General features: G+C 44.1%; 1 protein-coding gene across 1 annotated transcript; it reads left to right on the top strand.

Moving 5' to 3' along the window:
- Positions 1 to 10,794: 10,794 nt before the first annotated feature.
- LOC143902515 (uncharacterized) lies at positions 10,795 to 20,153 on the top strand. Its single transcript, XM_077415487.1, has 2 exons — positions 10,795 to 12,923; positions 17,854 to 20,153. Exons 1-2 carry the CDS (start codon positions 12,038 to 12,040, stop codon positions 18,786 to 18,788), a joined length of 1,821 nt encoding a protein of 606 aa, XP_077271613.1. The 5' UTR covers positions 10,795 to 12,037; the 3' UTR covers positions 18,789 to 20,153.
- The last annotated feature ends 838 nt before the right edge of the window (positions 20,154 to 20,991 follow it).

The raw sequence follows: 20,991 nt of genomic DNA, 5'->3' as shown, positions 1-20,991 counted from the left end.
ACTCCAAAATTCCTATGATTTCGGCTAGATTTCGGCCGTTAAAAGCGCAATGTGTATATAGTCGTGAATTCTACTTTCCCGTTACGGAGAAAGATCGAATCGATTGCGTTTAAAATAAGACTAGTCGTTTGCCCGGAGGTCTTCACCGGGTGCGCATAATAGAAGCCTGGGAGGGTGAAACGTCTCGCTCGTCAGCAACACAGTGGGCGGGCAGGTCTGCGATCGCTTAGAGGCCAAAGGACGATTCAATTAGTATCAACCAGAGCAATCCTGTACTTCAACCGGTCCCATTGACCGTCCTCTCGACCCATACCGTGTAACTGTACACGATCGATCTGCTGAAATCTCTTCCTACGATTAAAGCGCATCCCTAAGTTTGTTTCTACTCGAGAGGTGAGGCGTATCGCCGAAAACGCGCTACTCCATTGCGTTTAATAAATTTTAGTGAACGATATTTTTATAAAGGAGAAATTTATCGCACCGATAATAATTACTATGGTGGTAATAACGGCGAATTGACCATCCCATCGGCCATAATAGTAGATAAAAAACACGATGTAAACAGAGACCGTTCTTTTGTGTGGCAATAATGCTCGTCGATCTAAATTTTTCAACGATATTTATGTTTTCATTCTCGCGAACAATTTGTGCTCTTTCGTTCATTGCTCATTATTTGAATATTTCATACACGTTTTATACTTTATACCGGCGAACGTTTTGAAACGCACAGTCATACTGATTAGAAAATAAATACGAGGAATGTTTTACACATTATCCGCGCCATTGTACCTTTATTCGTATGTTTTTAACTCACTCGTGTACGATGTTTTATAAAACTAATTATTATTGCATCAAATTCTAATTTGAGATTGATCGTTTTCTAAATAGATAGACTGTTTTTTCGCTAACTGTTAGTTACCTATATTTTTAATTTAAATATCTTTTTATACAATAGTTTTGGAAACTTTATTTATGTACAGATAATATTTGAAATATGACAAGTGTGTATTTATCGTAAATAATTACTTGCATATCCAGGAATTATTTCGTGCTACAAGTTGTGTATCACTCTTCATTTTATATTACTTATCTCACATGCACGAAATAAAGAACTATATAAGTAGAGAAAGAATTTCTATCGACTAGAATTTTGCTCGATTAAAATATTCGTCGGAATACTTGGTCAGAAATATGTCGGTACGAACTGAATTCTCAAGAGACATTCCTAAGTGATCCGCCAAAACGATAATATACCCGTATAAGATTTCCATAAAAGAGAGGATTCGGGAGAATGAGTGGGACAGACAATATCTGCTCGATCGGTTTCAGGGATGATCGTTCGCCTCCTTACTGGCCACATCTCAACGCGCACGGACGGGGTGACATCTCATTAAGGAGACAAATTGCTTCACCTCTCGACTCTGTGCGCTCTCCCCCTGCTGCCCTTTTCCCCATCTTGTCGCGCGTGTTCCCTATCACGGGAGCGCGTGTGAGCAGTCTCTATAGAGATAGACGTCAACCGCCTCCGAGTAGCCTCCCTTCGCCCGTCCGGCCCCCACATAGCTCCACGTGTACGTGGCGCGCGCGTTCAGCATGTGCGTACATGTAAACGCAAAGACACAATTTGAGCACGGCCGCAATCACATGATCGCCGTTGTCATAGTCGTTGATGACGACGACGACGGAGTCCTTTATAAGTGCTGCATCCAGACCACGTTGCCACTATAACCGCCTAATATCGAGCAGCGGTTGAGATGCGCAACGAAAGCCGAGAAGAGAGAGACGGAAAAGCGATGATCGGACGGAGGGAGGACAGAGCGAACGAGAATCGCAAGAGAGTAGATGAGAGAGCGAGAGGGGTGGAGAAGAGAGGGTTGACAGGCGGACCGAGGGAGAAACGCCTGCGGCTGGTAGTCGCCGCCGGCGTGGAAATGTATTAGGGCTCGCATAGCTAAACTAATTGGTTAAATCTGTTGGGCCGCATAACTGGGAGGCTAATTGGGTGATTTCCTGACAAATTATATCCACCCCGACGACTACGCCTACTCGGTAGCGGGACCGTTTGTCACTTGACACTTTGAAGAGGCAAACGTCCAAGAAGCGCGAGAAAAAGGGGAGGAGAAGGGTGGCTGGGAGGATGAGGGGAGGGAGAGAGCAGAAGAGAACAGACCCGAGAGAGTGAAATAGAGAAAAAGCTGATTTCGGCTGTGTGCCAGAAACGTCCGAGTTTATTCGCGCGGCGGAACCGACGCGGACTTATAGACTCGTTCGTTTACATTGCGCCGCGTCTTCTCCTCGTCAAGGCGCGTCGTGTCGCAACGAGCGGTCGTATATGAGACGTGTTGCAGCCGAGAAAATCTAACCAAGAATACAGAACATGTACTACGTAAAAACTAATTAAACTTAAGTTTCTGGCTCTTTAGGAGTATTTCAGTTTTGTAATTATACGTTTCTTTTGTAAAATAGAAGAAATGACAAATTTTTCTTTTATCCTTAACTGACATCTGCAAATTATTTGTTTTACTTTTTATAAAATTTTATCAAATCTTATCGTATATGAAGAGAAAGAGGGAAAGATTAACAGCTCTCTCTTTGTCTTTATGCACCTTCGGCGATCTTCAAACATCATCTTTTTCTACTCCGAAAGTTCAGCAACCGTCCCTGGATACAGCGAGCCATCTGTACGGTCTCTCCGCCCTTCTATCCTTCTTCGCCGTGGCGTCGCGGAAATTATTTTTGCTAACGAGCCGCGATTGGACACGGCCGTAAGTTTTGCGCGAAATTGCGACCGACCGCGCCGTTAATATGCGCGCGGCCGTTCAGAATTCAGCCACCGAGCGTCGCAACGCTGAAACGGCAAACGGAATCGTCTGCGGATCGAAACTTATGAGGTTGCCTTTGCGTGAACAAGCGCGGCTCAGCAACGACAAGCTAGCTCTTTTCGACGCGACGGGACGAGACTTTTCCGACGTTGCCGCAAACGAGCTACTGGAGCGTGAATGGGATAACGAAATCTTATTTTTCGGTCGATTTCAAGTGGGTCGTACTCTAACAGGATTTTAATCACCGAGCGAGTTAAGGCTGGAGATCGAAAAATCGTGACCTATGGTAAACGCAATTAATCTTTTTATGTGGCAGATGTATGAAAAAGTAGAGTCTAAATTTATCCCAAGAGGGAATTGTAATCAAAGAAAAATTTTTCCTCTGCCTTTGTAAATTTAATATATAAAAAATCCTGGATTTTTTTAATTGTTTTTTTTAGAATACGATTTATGTTGACTCATATGTGAATATATATATATATGAGAAATAAGATATATAGATTAAATTAATTTAGAACTAAACTGCTAAAATTTATAATGTAAAATTAAATATACTATTACTTGTATTTTTGTTCGACAATCTAATCTAGAATGTCAGTCTCCTAAGAATATTCCACAAGGCCCGTACATATGTTAGATGCATGTATGAAAAGGGTTAATGCACCCCGGGATTCGCGCCAAAGTCTTAAAGCACTGTTAATTAGTTAGTGTAAACCACGTTAAACACTTGACAAATGTGAAATATGAATTAGCATCATATATATATATATATATATATATATATATATATATATATATATATATTTTTATATATAAAATATATATATATATATATATATATATATATATATATATATATATATATATATATATATATACACACGTATTAATACATATACATATATGTTCCTATCGAGCGGAACTCCTTTTCAACAAATTTCGCAATAGCTTGAACTATTAGTATCGTCTATTCGCTATCACGACACGACTCCGCCCGACGTGTATTTCACAGTCGAGCTCAGCCACTTTGCGGCGTTTCCGTCAGAAAGACGTCTGGCCCGACGTAACGTTTGGCAAAGTCATATACATTTCACGTACAAGTTCTTCGCGCGAGCTGCATATGCGATGTCGTTAAGTATGCGGACAGCCATGAATTTCAGTACGATGCGCCGCACCACTCGTATCTGCTATTAGATGTGTCACTAATCGCAAATTAAACGGGACAAATTTGCTCGATGGACACCATGAGATATTACTAATATTACGCGAAACAATTTTTATCTCATACACACACACACACACACACACACACACACCCATCTATAATGTCTATATTATATTTTCTAATGAAAAGAAATTAAATTATTACAGTGAAAGATATAAAGAAAGTATGATAGAATTAGCAGATATGCTAAAATGTTCAGAATTAACGAGAATTAATTTCTTTAGGTAGGTACATTTATTTAACAGAAAACTCAATGATTTATTTTGCAATGATAGTCTAATAGTCTATTCTGTAAACTCCTCTCATTGAAACTTGTATCGGATCAGTTCGTAGTATAGAGGTTACGATGATTTAAAAACTAATCTTGGAAAATCATATGCTGACAATTTAAATTAAAACGTTTATGAAAAAGCAGATGATCCGGTCCATTTATCGTGAACATCGCGTTCTAGATTTCACGGTTACCATTAAACGTGCCATTAGTCGCGAATTAAAGCCGCTCCTATGATGGCGGCGCACGTCGCTCGATATTATTAGACGTTACGTACGGGATATTCGCATAGTAAAGACGCGTGTACGAACTCGACGATGTAAATGGATCCATACGCGGAATACATATATATGTCGCTCAAGTGGATCAGATCGCAGTTAGGGAACGCAAAGGAGGGAATCTTTTAATTTGACGCACCATAAAGCACGCCTAGCCGGTTTCCCGGGGATCCCCGGTTTCGGCGACGGTGTGACAGTTGGTACCTACATTGTATATGATATCGCGCGGAGCCCCCATGGGAGGTCACGGCTGACACCATGGCGTGTCGTATCGCTGCAATAATAACGCGTAAGCGATACCCGGACTGCGACCCCCGTGTCTAATGCGACATAATATATATACATGTATGTATGTATATATGCGCGCCCCTTTACTCTTTTCGCGTGTCTGTACATAATGCATGTATACATATACGATTCAACGATATGTATTTGTCGTATATATAACGAATTAGTTCAAGAAATACGTATACGAAAGGATGCCTAGGGTACTTCGTATGTACGTAATCGTGTATTGGAGTTCGATATAACCGTATAATCACCTCCTTTGGGCCCGATTCGCACTTTATTCGTACGCACGACCCATCCCCGACATGTCTTCACAGTCGTTTGGAAATCGTTCCCCTCAATGTCGGATTATCCGGAAAGTAGCCCCACTATTATCCTCATTATATCGCAATATTATCGCGAAATATTTTTTGATTTCTATCGACGTCGATCTATATCTATATCGTAACAGAGCGTCAGAATTTTGCTAATTAAATTTATGTCGCCGGCTACATTCGTATTTCTTTTTCTTCTTTTTTTTTATACGAACCATATAATAATTGCGATAGTTTGGCAACAGCATTAAACAAATATCTTTTGTGGGCTATGAATCGAACATATCGAGCCGGATACATAATGCGACTATTTTTTTCGAGCGATGCATATAATATATATTTTTTCTCCATTGTATGTTATGCGCTCGTTTTTGTCACCGTAACAGAATGACGTATTTCACATTTCCACGCGCCAAAGTCGTAACACATGTGCTTTTGCACGTCGGTCGGTGCCGCGCCGTCTGTTCGAAACGTTCGACGGTTTAAACGAAATTGCACTTAATAATTTACATTAATCGATGCTCAATAGCCTATAGGAAATGCTAATTGCGGGCGGGGTAATCGCTAACAATTAACGTTCACGCGATTACACAGCCGACGTCATTGTGTTGTTCCGAGTGCGTACACTCGGCGGCAGCGCGGCAACCAGGAGGAAAACTGCGACGTAAATGGGAATTAGTAACATATTCGCACGCAACAAACAGAATTGAAATACACATCGTAATGCGCGGCGCTTTCACAGTGCATGTACACGGCCGTAACGGCATGTCGCACTGTATCGGCGAGTTCCTGGAAAATCCACAAGTTTTACGACGGAAAATAAGTTTGCTGATTTCTAATCGTTTATTTACCGGTAAGTACACGCAGGATGTCACCCATATCTTCCTTAATTTTAACGAATTTTATTAATGAATCTGACGTTGATTTTTTGTTAAACGAATTTCGAAAGAGGCAATTTTTATTTGATTTAATGTTTTTTGGTAAATAAATATTAAATTAATACCTAGAAAAAATGAAGCCAATTTGAATGCAATCAAAAATAAAGTTTACTTTTTAGTTGTACCGGTTGTACCCTAAAACACAATTTCATCATTGAAAGAAAAATCGTAATAAACTTTTTCATATTCGATCAAGCTGGATCGTTATCGATGTCTCGCTGTTTTATCATTACAAAATTAAACGTAAAATCTATGCGACACTCTGTAGGGTCTCATTTAAAATAGTTTATTCTATTTAGTGCCGCTAGTAAGCTCGTTAGTACCGCAATTTCGCAGGTACTATATTTTTCACCATGTAATGACCAACTACCGTCGTAATTAATGTCATTACAACGAGATAAGGGCATTAAGATTTTCTGAAATAGAGTTGTCACTGGATATAGTTATCTCTACACCGTCGTCGCTAACGTTACTGAAGTATAACGGCCATATATCATTCTGCTCTCCATGAACCTAATTTCCGCTCGTGTCACGCGTAATTTCGTCTACTTTTTCAAGAGCTTCCCGATCTCTAATTAGGGGTAAACGATCAATCATTCGGTCGCGAAATAAATCAGAGGATTAGTTTCCTAATGAGACGTGTATTATAGACGTGAAACTTATTTCTCTGCGCTTAAACGTCCATTAAATTAACTTTTGCGATAATTATTACACACTTTGGATTATGCTTAATTAATTCTGTTTCGATAACGGTAGAACTACGTAGGAATTCTTATTATATAAATTCTGAATTAACGATTTATTAATAACCTTAATATTGCATTAGGAAGAACATAACAACATCGCAATAATCAAATATCTTTAGCATGTAATTAATATTTTAACAATTTTAATACTGAGGAATTATGTTTATTATTTGATATTTCACGTGAGACCAGTGAATCGATTTACCCTTCATTAAGTAAGTGTTTAACTTATATGAGATACATAATCAAATTTCTGCATTTCTTACTTTTTTACCTATTACTATTTTCGATTGATACGGAAGATTTAATATATCCGTTTCATGATACAAAGGCTTTCCCCGAAACCCGTTACTAATGTCCGCCATTGTTGATGCTGCAGTTAATCGGAGTATCTCGGTAAACGTCGCCTATCGCGACTAAACGCGGCATCAAGGAGTACTCCAGTCATGCGTCGCGGGGTTAAGGAAAGGGCGTGCTGTCCGCATTGATTTACGTGGAGGAGGATGTAAGCGAGAGAACGAGAGGAGAGTCGCGGCGCGGGGTTGCGAGTCGGAAGCGGGAGCGGGGTGGCATCGGGGAGAGGGAGGTCAGAGAGAGAGAGAGAGAGAGAGAGAGAGAGAGAGAGAGAGAGAGACCGAGAGGACCACCGTAGTTGTAGAATCCGAATAGCCACGTGATCGGAATAGTCGATTCCGTCCTCCGCCTTTCGGCCCTCCGGAGGAACCTTTCCTCCCGCGTCCGTCCTGCGATTTGAGTTCCACCCCTGTTCCTCTCCTGCCCTCTCTCTCTTCATTGCTATTCGTCTCCACCACCCACGCCCGGTCGCGTGGATACGTGGTCGAACCGCCGCGAGGACACCGTATAATTATCGGATGGCAGGTAACTCGAACGCTCTCGCCCGGTTTTAATTGGCCAATTATCGTGGCGCGAATAGATGGTGCCGCCGGTCCAGATAGGCGTGAAACTTTTGGGGTGGCCTGCTCACCGAGCGACACAACGCGACTTTCTGTGACGAATATCTCTTGGCAGGAGGGTGCCAACGCGCGCGCGGATCGGGGGATACAGGAAAAGGAGGCGGGGATGGGAAGAGATAGGGGGTGCATGGGCATCGAGAAGGGAAGATCGAGGGGGTCGCGCGTCGATATGTGTGCGAACAGCGCGCGCACGGTACTCGTACGTGTATTTGTGTGCGGCGGACGGATAGAATCGGGATCAGAATCGGGAGCACGAACGGGCGCAAATTGGTCACGGCTGGTCTGTCCGATCTCCGTGCCGAGCACCCCGCCACCCTTCGTCCCTCGCCCCGCTCGGCCGCTCGATCGCTCTATCAACCCCTCTCACCGTCGCCACCATCGTGCTCCATGTCTATCTCGCCAACTAGCTAACCTCCCGACTCGCGTACCGTTTCAGAACTATTAGGGATCCCCGCCTAAACCCACATCACTTTGGCAGGTGGAGTAATCCACCGGCTCCGACGTTCACCTGAGCCATAATGACGCGAGGGATGCTTTCTAGCGTTTGATGATCGACAATAGAATCGCGCTACGATTCTCATCGGACACGTAATCAATGATGTGCAAGATCATTCATGAAGGTTTTATAAGTTACGTTTAACCGCCTTTCGGAGACGGAGCAACGCGTGCTTAAGGCACCTGGATGGCGTGCGTTGATATGCGTTACATTAGCGTCCTGAATTATTAATTAAGTTTTGGCGTACTACAAATCGAGTGGCAAACAAGTGCATGCATACGGAATGCACCGCCAATGACCTCGATCCATCGTACGTGACGCTTACCAAGTGCATTAATTTTTTATCTCGCAGCAATTAAAATATTGATTTGCAAAATGTCCATGGAGCACAAACGGCGCAGCAAATTTTTGTAAAAATTTACGACGCCATACTTTTATCGCAAAAATTAGGAAAACTGAAATTCATTTATATGTATATATTAACTGCGCCGATTGTAGTTTGTTAGATATTTTTTTCGATCGTAATTATGCAATCGTGATTATTATTCGTACAAATTATAGCTCGCTACAGCTCGAAGAGAAAAGAGGTATATAACGAACAAAGATTAGTGTCGCGACTGTCGCGACGTCGACTAAATCGGCCCTAAGTGACGCGAGTGAAACCGCGCTCATTTGTTCGCGGATAATTGACATTAAGTTTAGAATGACATTTTCAAGAAAGGCGTCGTGAAAGCGATATTTTTGTAGACAGGAACGCGCAGTGAATTATTACGCGTTCGTCCGTTTACGTGACAAGATGGAATGAGAAGAGCGTATTTCTACCTTTTTCTGAAGCCGAGAACGCAAAGGGTGTTCCAAAATCGTCTCCGGTTTTTTTAGCTGCGGATTTTTCCATTAATTTGAAGCCACCGGTACGTAGCTTGACGAGTTTAACACGCTCGAATGAATAACGCTTCAAGCGTGCAAATGAGAACAGCGACTCTTTGAATTTTACTTTAATGGAATCATCATTAGAAAATAATCTATGAAAATATTTAATATTAAAGCACTGAAGAAACGACGATCAAAAATTTTCTTAAAAAGAAAATTACTTCAAACCTCGGAGAATATATAAATGAAAAGAATAGTGGTTTTCTGGGGTGTCCGTATGTGCAGAACAAGCTGCGATGTATGTATAATGTACGTGGCTAACAAAACGGTCGGACTTGATGAATAAAAGGTCTATTATCGCATTAACTATACGGCACCCGCGATAATTAGTTTTCGCGGAACATGATAACACCGCGATATCTTCTCGCGCGGCTCAACTACTGCACCGTTACTTCACTCGAGCGCTAACCAAATAATGAGACGGTACAATTGAGAATTAGTCGAGGCAGTCTTAATCCAATTTGTCATCCAATGTGATCACCATCATGGTCATAATTTTGTAGGATGGAATATTCACATTCGCAAACGTATATCCGACGTACGGATTATCTATAAAACTATTTTAAGCTCAATCATATTTTCAATTTCGCGTCAACAACCGATCGCGTATGAAACGCTTAGAGCTTGCTGCATTATATTAGTCGAACATTTATCACCGAATACAGCATCGAAACAATAAAACAGCGATCATTAAAACTGTCAAAACGCTTCACTGTCACAATCTTTCGGTAAAGCGTATGTATCTTTCCAATCTCGCCAATTTTCTGGAAAGAATCGATTATCGTGACAATAACGGTGTTAATCTCGCCGAACAATTGGTCCCGAGCTAATTTGATGATGATTGAGGGATCGGCGGGGTAGCGAAGAGTAAACGAGAGAGATAGAAGAGAAAAGAAAAGAAGGGAGAGAGAGAGAGAGAGAGAGAGAGAGAGAGAGAGAGACAAGGAATTAGAGTGAAACGAGAAGAGCTGAAGATCACCAGAGCAACGGAGTTGACAGAGGGCGAGAGAGGGAAATCGGTATTGCAGACACATCCGCCGGTTACGTTCGATTGGCTGGCAGGGCGGTAGGCCAGCAATTACCTAAATGGTCGGGTAAACAATATCCGTGCACCGAGTTAAGAGCGGAGCGGCATCAGCACCAAGCTCTCACATCAATCCGTCCGCTCGTCCGTCCGTTCGTCGGTCGGTCGGTTGGCCGGTCGGTCGTTCGGCCGTTATGCGTTAGTCCTGATTTGATCGCTAGTACCATCCACAACCCGCTCCCCGCATTCGCAGAAGGATGGAAGAGAGAGAGAGAGAGAGAGAGAGAGAGAGAGAGAGAGAGAGAGAGAGAGAGAGAGAGAGAGAGAGAAAGATACCTGTGCCCCGTGTACCTACCACGATTACTCTCCACCCTATATATACAGGGAGATCGCTATACACAACCGTTGAAGAGGCCGCGATGCGCCGCCCCCACCACCGACAACACACCGACGATCATCGCCAAACCCACCGAGCGTTTCGCGAACGCGTATACACGCGGCTAGCACGCAATTCCTCCACACGTTCTGTCTGTCTTCCTTCCTTTCTTCCCGAGCGCAACGAATGATGCCCCGATGCCGCTCGCGTGTGCTCGGAGGGAAAAGGTGTTTCTTCATCGGCGCCGCTTGACGGAGTCGCTGTGGTGGTTAAATCAAAGACAAACCATTTTAGAGAGAACCGGTCCGATCGCGGAAAGGGGCGGAGAGACGCGCAAACGAGAAGGGGGTAAGGAGGAGAGGGAGGGTGGAAGTGGTACCTGTGTGTACACAGCCGAGTATCTACTATCTGACGAAAGCTCACCGCGAGACGTCTGCACGCGACTCGTCCTCGTGTTCGTGCCTCGTCCATTCAGGGCTGCGACGCGCTCATGTAGCATATTAGTCTCGTTTGTGTGCGTATATATATATATATATATATATATATATGTGTGTGTGTGTGTGTGTGTGTGTGTGTGTGTGTGTGTGTGTGGTTGGGTAAATGTGTGCAACGATGCGCACGCGACCAACACAGAGGCACGCCGATCTTCGCGGTGCGGTTCTCGGTTACGAGCGTGTTAAAGCACGTGTGTGCGCGCAACCCCTAGCGGAAAACCGTCCGGCACGCCCATTGGCAGCTTTTTGGGTAGTACGAGCGGGGTTAACCACGCCCTGTTGAGGCGGAACAAACCCCCGCTTTCGCCGTTCTACTTGGACCCGCGGTGCCACCGCTCTTCGTGCGACGGCTCTCTCCTCGGCGCTAATAATACGCCGATATACCACCAATTCTGCCACCATGGCTCTACGCGGGACTCTCGCGTAGAATAGCTGCCATGGTATACGCGCGCCGCGTCGAGCCACCAAAGACATTGCTAATCGCGCGTCCATGCCGCGAGGGATATCCTAAATCCACGATTTGCCTGACATCGCGAAGCTTCGACAATTCGTCACATATGGTCTCGGAAAGTGCAATTTAATTTATATCCAATCGGTCTCGCGTTCGTCAATTGTTCCACTGTTGCGACGAATGTAACAAATTAGTGACGAGATTGATCGTGTCAGGATTAGTGACGTTCAAGGAAGGAAAGTGGAGTTGCGTTGGATTTACGTTGACGTGGTCGATCACAATCGGTAAAAGTGAAGTTCGCCGATAAGAGGAATATACAAACGGGCTCTGAGAGTGTTTGTAATTTTCGGAAGCGAGGATGAAGGGTCGCGAGACTAGATAAAAGAAGATCGTCTTCTCACTAGCGGGTAATGTGGAGGATGCAGGAAAGCAGGACCGTGTCGCCTTTAGGACCGGTCGTCCTGCAACGAGAGGAAACCGACATGCGTGCCGGTCTATCGTTACCATCGCAGGAAAGAAGACCTGTATTACTCGTACGCACCGGCGAATCCTTTCCGAGATACGATAGCGTACGGCAGCAACAGTCGCCGTCGAGCCCACCGATCCTGCGATCCGTCACTGCCGTCGAGAAGGATCGGTACCACGAAACGGATCCGCAGGTCAGAGAGAAAAGGCCGAACGACGAAGAGGAGGAAGAGCAGGATGAGGAGGAAGAGGATGAAGTCGAAGACGAGCGAAACAGGAGGAATGTCGTTGTGGACGAGGAGGACGACGAGGAACAGGAAGAAGAAGAGGAAGAGGAAGAAGGCCAGCCTGAAGGACATCGAAACGGCGGCTACCACGAGGACGGGGACATCGAGGTTGATGTGTGTCGGGAGGACGCCGACGAGAGTAATCCCAGCAGCCCGGTGGATCTCACGGCTCCCTCATCGAGAGGCGTCGCGTCGGAGCAATTCGTTCATCCGTTTGCCAACCGCGTGCATTCTTTTACCTGTGTGCAAAGTGGTGCCCACGGACCTGCCAGCCATGGGACACCGTTGTATATATCCGGACACGGCGCTACCGGCTCGGCTGTTATGACAGTGTGCACTTCCGGTAGTGTGGCGCGCACCACCACCGGCACGTCGACAGGTAGCATTACTACGACCGCCACAAGCACGGTGCAGACGAACAACAAGCGGTGCCTCGCATTTTCCGTCGAGAATATCCTCGATCCGAACAAATTTACCGGTGGTCGCGTCGCCCATAATCGTGTGCAGCATCGCCGACACCGGCGCGCCGGCAGCGTGCACGAAGGTGAATAATAAGCTTTCTGCTTTCGTCTTTTGTTATCTTCACGCAGCTTCCTAGAGCGCCTGATTGGCGTTCTCGATTAGGGAACGCTGATATATCCGCGTCACACGACCAAAACATATCGCGGTTATCTCAGCAAATGAACTAAGAATAACCGAACACGTGATGTCTTAAGCGGTGCGTTTTAATCAGAATTTAATTGGTTGAAACAGAGACAGGGAGAGAGTCGGCCAGTAAACTTGAGTCATCATTTTTTTTTTAATAAACTTAATCTCTTTGATTTTGACTTGAAAGTAAACCTACCTATATATTGCGGAATAATACTTATTGCAAAATGATAGTGTATATAATAGTTCTTCATATATATGTATAAATCAATATACTCGCAAATTCGTCTTTCATACAATCGTAAAAAAATACACAAACAAATACACAGACCATTCTCAAAATAAGCATTTGGATAATCAATACATAAAAGAAATGTTTCATTTATGAGCATTGCTTTTAATACGAAAATGGCGTAATTGGATTAATTTATTACCTCGAAAACAAGAAAAATTTTCACAGGAACCCACGCTACACGTTATTATTCGCAGTTGTTTGTAGCTGAAAAAAAATCGGTACTTTTCACATCGCTGTCTTCTTTAGAGTTTCGCGCGATCTCTCGAGCAATCTTTTTTCGCGTCCGGCGACTGCGTCTTAGCCCCCTTGATGCTTCACTGGTCCTCTCTCGCTTCTTCCTCGTTCTAACTTTAGACGCTAGAAGGAGGACTTCTTCTCCGACGATCGTGCAATTTTGGGAGCTGTCGGGCTATTTGCGTGTACGACGATACACGAAGATTCCGGCAAAAGTGACTACGTAGGGATATTTCACTCGAAACGTGAGAATGAAACTCTTCCAGCGTCTCATTAATGTCGTTCTTGATAATGTTAATACAGCCGCGGAGCAACCGCATAAGCGATATGTATAAGCTACACAGGGTTCAGGTAACGCGATAGGCGCTAATTTATATGAGGGAATATGATGCTAAAATAATGTACAGCGTTAAATAGTCTACACGAGTAGATGCTATTACAAGATATATGTATATTGTCCACTGTCCAAAGGTTACATTAAAATTTTTTTATATTTTGCCTGATATAGGATAATTAATATTGAAAGCACAATTTTTACAGAGAATTCATATTTCTTTAAAAAAAATGTCTCACCGCTAATTTAATTATAGGATAATTGCAACGTCACGACCGACGGAGAACTTAATTTATATCTCGATTTATATATATTTGATTCCAATCTTATGCTAAATACATCAATCGCCTGCGTTATTTTATCATAGGAATCGCAAAATCCTCGTATTACATATGTAAACGATTAAGTCGATCCCGCAATTTCATCGATGTTACGTACATAGTTTTTTGTCGCCCCTTCGTATCCTAACTTTGCAACGACGAGGGAAATTTATCGTTGGTGGATTGGACGAGTTCGGTGACCGTTCGGTTGCCGCGGAGGATCCCAATTTCACAGTTGACTTTCGAATTTAATGGAGTCTGGCGGGCAGACGAGAGAAGTGGTTCTGCAGGCTGATAAGGGACGGAAGAAGCGTCCCGAAGAAGGGGTGAAGCGAGGCAGAAGCAGCGACGACGGAGGTGGGCAGGGGTAGCGACCGGGCGACGGCGGCGGCGGCAGCCTGTCGGAGCGTGACAAATTGCTCCGCTAATCTGCGTTAACCAGTCCTTGAACCCCGTCATCGTCGTTCCTTTATCCCGGTACGGGACACCGGATGCTTGCGAAATCGACGTCTCGATGGACGGTCCAGGCCGCCCGCCGTGGCGTCGCGTCGCGTCGGTACAGGGCTATAAGGGTATTTTTATCATCGGGTGAAGAAGGAGCGTAAGCCAGGAAAAAAAGAAAAAAGGAGAGAGAAGGATGAGAAAAGGACGCACGGATCGATTGCAGCCGTCGAAATCGAGATTACACGATTGTCGGCTCATCCATCTTACCGGGATGGTCGCCGCTTCCCATTAAAAGTGCATCAGACCCAAGCCAATCCGTTTCGACTGCCGCCACCGGGATCTCCGTTCCACCCCCGCCGTCCGGATCCGCCGCATGGAATAATATCGCCGGTTGTTATGATAATCGCGCAGCATCGCGCCGTATCGCACCGCATCGCGTCAAGCCGCCCAGAAAATTGGCTCTTCTGCATCACAATGACTTCTCTCTCTCTTTCTCTCTTTCCCGCTTATGTTCTCCCTCTCCTTGCCCCTCCTAGTTGTCGCAGCATCCACGAAAGTCACCCCTCCGAGCATTGCGTTCATGATTCGAGATCCGGGATCTTCCGCTAGATTTCGACGAAATTTATAATTATCTTACGTACGCTTCGGAAACCCTGAGAGATCGCGCCAATCCGCATATCGCTTCTCGCAGCTGCTACATTCGTTATTACAAATGAAAGAATTCGTGTGTGATTCAATACACGAGTGGGGTTAATTTTCTGCTTTTCAATGTAATAAATTTTAATCGATTCTATTTTACGTATCTTGTAAAAATTATATGTATTTCACAGAGCATGTACTATTACGTATTCGTATTATTATACATGATATTAGAGTAATTACGTTAGAGTATTTAAATATCAATTACATGTTATTATTAGAATTCTGTTATACATACATATATATCGCAAATTCATTGCCACAAGCAATGCAGGACCGTTAGGGATCTTGTTTATTGCGTATTTCCCAATCGTGCCACTTGTCGTTAAACACTGTCATTGTGTTTAATGAGGAAAACCGAAATGAGATAAGTATTCCCGTGTCTGCTGCTTTGTCGCAGCACGCTGCGATCGACTCCCCCTTGTGTACCCTTAACGTATCCCTTAGGGACTCGGCACACACGCACACACACACATCCCCGATCGCTTCGCTCGCACATAACCCGCTTGATCGTGGTTAATGAAGAAAATCTAAACGCGCGATATGAATGGTCTTCCATCCGGCGATTCTACCGCCATAAAAACGCAATGACAGAAACACGATCTGCAGTCGTTAATTTCCTAATGAACTCAATTAATTTCATATCGTCGCAGCTGTCATACTATTAGGCGACAAAACGACGTTGATAATGCTGCTCTCAAGAAAACAGTTTTATTATTCTTCCAGATTTGCATTAACAAATATACATTACATCTTTTAGGACAAATGTGTAATTCAGGACAACATTTTGCAATAAGTACTAATATTTTTATTAAATCTATTTTCTGTGGAAATTAAGCCTAAATTATACTCAAAGTAGCTCAAAGCCACGACAGTTGATTAATTAATCAATTTCCATTTTGAATATGTATTTCCAATCTCATCATATATTTTTCAATTTATAAATCCGACAGTTTTAGGTTGCGTTACATTTAAATTGTTAATAGTTTGACAAAAATTACATCACAATAATTGAAATTTTATCGCGCTAGATATAGAACGTACTGACATTAGAAATGAAAGGAAAAGAGAGAGCGAGAGGGAGAAAATTCGAAAAGAGATACACTTGGCACACCTGACATTGTCAAAGACCGCGAAATGCTCCAGCTGACAAAACAAAACGCAATCCTCGGTGAAGCGGACGAGTGATGAAGTGAGAAGAAGGAGAAACAATATAAATTACGCAATTCAATTAGACGCAATCAATCGGCGCCGACCAGGTATATCTCGATGTGGGGACCACCGAGTTATACGAGAACGGTATATAGTCAGTGGGAAGAAGGCCAAAGAGAGAATCGAAGAGAGAGACGGGGAGATGGGAAAAGGTAGCCGCTTGGCGGCCTGTACGACGGGGCAAGAACGATCGCGCGTTAACGAGATACAAATCCCATTACGGCGTAAACCTTCTCGATCCGTCGCCCCCTACGGACTTCCAACCCCCAGGCACTGTGCTAGGCTGTAGGCTATGGGCCACGAGCCACGCCAATTCGGATAAAGTCCCACTGTCTCCCTCTTGCTTTCTCTCTCGGTCTGCCTTGCTTACTCCATCTTTCTCTGTCTCTTTTACTGCCTTCAACGTACTGCCGACGTACCGTCCTCGTCACTTTCCGCCTATCCTCTCTATGTCATTCTCTTTCTATCTCTTCCTCTCTGTCTCTCTGGTTTTGTTCGGTAGGCTATCCCCACTCGCGGCATCCCAGGGGCACCCCAACCCCTACAGACCAGAGCCAGGGAATATCTGTCCCCGGGACATCTGCGTGCTGATTGAATCTCCAATCTCCTCTCTCATTGAGCGAACGATTGGCCGTTTCTCTCTTCCTCCGTCCCCGCTTTCCCCGTTCTTCTCTGATTCGCGCTCAAATCGTTCCGTTCTCGCAGGCTCGATCGGCGACTCGGCTACGCAACGCGGCTCTTTCGCGAGATGCAAGAAACGATACTTCCTCGTGACGAATCGTCTCAGTCACGAATAAGAATTCGAATTAAACATTGCTCGGTAAGCGACACGAACGCATACAGGTCATTAATTGGTTACTAATAGCTAAAATTTCTGCTATAGTTAAAAGATGATACAAAATTATATGTCAATCTATCAGCATATTATGTATATAGAATGTACACTGAAAAGCTAATAATAGAAGTCTTCAATTTGAAAATATGTTACGTGCTTTGTTATCATATTTTTTCACAATTATATCTTTCGAGAATTTGAAGTCGATTTTCTTTTGGTATAAATCAAATTTCAGCAAATTAAATTAAAGAAACGTAGTACGTGTGCTGAGTGAAGTGAATTTTCGTTAAATCTGTAAGAATCACCTCGTACAATGCGACGTCTAGGCCGCAATTTTGTCCCTCGTATAATCAATCCTCGTCATCCGACACCGACCCCGTATCATCGCTTTTCCCTTCGTGATTACCTCTCATCCACGTAACACAAAAGTGATCCCGCAGTTATTATTTTCAGATGGCGACTCGCGGGGCGAGTTCGCCTGCGGCAGCGGCCAGGAAGATGAGGAAGGCACACCGGACACCATTATGGAGGAAATGGAGGAAGACGTTGAGGAGGAAGAGGAAGACGAGGAGATTGAAATGCGAGTCGTGGATCAGGATTCGGGCAGTGTCGGACGGGAAAATTCAACTAGCGGCGGTACCAACGCGACTACAACGAACTGCAAGAAGCGGCAATCATCGTCGTCGTCGTCTACATCGTCGAGTGGCGTTCAGGTACAAAACTGTCAGGGTCAAGGTCAAAACGGACAGAACGGCACTAGCGGCAGTGGTGGTGGTGGTGGTGGTGGTGGTGGTGGTAGTGGTGGTGGTGGAGGCGGCGGAAGTAATAGTAATACCAGCGGCAAACCCAGAAGAGCGCGGACGGCCTTCACATATGAACAGCTGGTCAGACTAGAGAACAAGTTCAAGACGACCAGATACCTGTCCGTGTGCGAGCGTCTGAATCTGGCGCTCGAGTTACAGCTGACTGAGACCCAGGTGAAGATCTGGTTCCAGAACCGGCGGACCAAATGGAAGAAGCAGAACCCGGGGCTAGATGTGAACAGCCCCACCGTGCCGACGACGCCACCGCATCCGTCGCCGTACGCGCCCGCCTTCCTCTTCGCCGCGCATCCTCACCAGCACCCATTGCCACACTCGCACGCGCACCCACACCCGCATGCCCACGTACACCACCCGCCGCCGCCGGTGCCGCCGCCGCCGCCCGGATACTACCACCCGGCGGCCCCACCTTATCCGCCGACCGGACCGACCTTCTTCGGCCATCATCTGTCGGCGACTCCTGCTGCGACTGCGTCAGGACCACCACCAACCTCTACACCTTCCTCCACAGGCCTGGCTCTCTCGTCTCATCCACATCCGCATCCGCATACGCATCCGCACGCGTAGCGAATTCGGCGATGATACTCTACGTCAACGTCCTCGCCTTTGTAGTCCTCGGCAAGGAAACGGTAGGCTCGTGTGAGTACTTCCGGCCGTGGCAAGAAAAGTACCAGGATATGAAGAAACGCAGATGTACACGTTCGTAGGAAAAAAAAAGATTATAAGCTCTTATTGGTATCATCCGGACGAGCTCGCCAACAATTCGTCATTTCTCCTGGTGATCATTTCTCCTGGTCATCGAAATTTTTTTTTACTAAAGAGTACGTATCTTCTATACATTATAAAGAAATAAATTGGTCATTTTGAAAATAGCATAAGTTCGTAATTTTTGCAGAAATAGGCAATAGGATATATTATATACACAACGAAAAGACACAAAAATTAATTTTTATTCTTATTCCGCTCGAAAGCAATTTATAATTAAAAGAAAACATTTAGCGTTTGTTTGTTTCAATAATTTTCATTCCTGGACTTATGTTGTTTTCAAAATACAGATACTACTGAACAATATTTTGGTGTCGGAACCGATTTTTGTTTTATATATAGGTACATGTTTAAAAAGAAAATTGTTGGAACCTAATTAATTATTGAATTGGATGATGGGTGTAATGTTTTCGTTTGTTGGATCGGGGCGCGTAAGCGCCCCCAATGTTATATTTTGCCTTCCCGTTGCGCACGTGGAACGACTCGATAGCATAATCGGTTTACGTAGGGTGACGTTCAAAAAACGTATCATTCCAACGCGACACAAACATTTAAATTCCATGAGTATTTTCCTCTAAACGTCGAGCTTTGGACTAGTAGTGAAGAGAACAACGTCTTTTTTAAAACGTATGCACTCGTCTCTCAAAAGGTAACCTGACATTTGACAGAAGGTGGAATGGTAGAAGGCGGAACTTTGTTAAAAAGTTTTGATTGCTTTTGCTTCTCCAATTTGTACTCATCGCTTCTCACTTTTGAGCTTTGCGTAGTAAAAATTAAACAGAGTCGTAAATTATTGTCCGGAACTGGCACGCGAGTAATTCTTCATCCAATAAAAAAGACTTCGGTACTTTTCTCCAAGTAAAGTAGAATAACACGAACACCCGAGTCCTTGTCGTTTTCTCACCTTTGTAATATACTTCGTTCGTCGCCGCGGTTAAGCGACGGAAGAAACTTGTCTTAAAAGGGAAGTAGATTTTATCAGAAACGCTCTTATATATATAGCAGTAAGGTGCGTGTGTGTAAATGAATACGCGAGAATGCATGTGAGAGTGCAGCGATTGCAATTGTCGAAAAAAAATTAGTGAACAATGTTTCGTGCTGATCGCAAAAACGAGGCACATTCGGAACGTAGCGATCGTTCCTGTGTAAAATAAAAATCATACGTTACGCTCGTAAAAACCTTCATCCAGTGTGTATAGAGATACAAATAATCCCTGGTACGTGCGACAAGGATAAAGATCGATTTTGCTTACCACACTCGAACCGTCGTGTCATAACAACAATATCTCGTATTGTTCACGGTCCGCATTTGCCATGGGACAATTCCGCAGCCGAGTGAAGTTACAAATTTTATCTTATCCGCTGTCTAATGCCATAATGCCGCTACAACGATTATCATAAAGTATTGAAATGGATGCGATATCAGCATGAGTTCAATTTAAATACAATAGAGTATATTTTATTTTTAAAATTTATTAATTTTTCTTTACTACGAATAGATACAAAGAACAAGTATAGAGACATTTTCCTCGTTTAAATAAAATCGAGAATCAAACTTAATTCCGGTTTTTCACGATACACTAATCGACACATGCCATGGAAATCAAAATCAATTTATCGTTATCCAACAATTTTTAACTTTGCGACACTTTGATTTTTATAGCTTCTGCAGAAACGTTTCTGTAGAAAAAGGGCCATAAGTTCAATTAAGGCGGCGCTAAAAGTCAATTGTTCCGTATCTCTCTGAATCTTAGGGTCGTAATTGCTTTCCTACCTTCTCTCCCGCAGCTCGCCGATTACGTTTTTTTTCTTTATCAGCTCTTAACGAGCGGCGATCGCTCGTCTGTCGTTCTCGATAGCGCGGCCCGTCTGATTTCGAGCACGAGAGAAAAGTGGTTCTCGTTTTTGCGGAAAATTAAAGGCGAAACGCTACGAGAGCCTCCGAGAGGAGACGAGCGGGAAGACGCGCTAAGTGAAGTGAACCATTATATAGACGGCCGGATGT

The sequence above is a fragment of the Temnothorax americanus genome, unplaced genomic scaffold, assembly GCF_048541705.1.
Source record: "Temnothorax americanus isolate GAGA-0224 unplaced genomic scaffold, ASM4854170v1 Scaffold4, whole genome shotgun sequence".
Classification (NCBI taxonomy): domain Eukaryota; kingdom Metazoa; phylum Arthropoda; class Insecta; order Hymenoptera; family Formicidae; genus Temnothorax; species Temnothorax americanus.
Note: the sequence above shows the minus strand (reverse complement) of the source record. Positions and strands in the feature narration are given on the sequence as shown.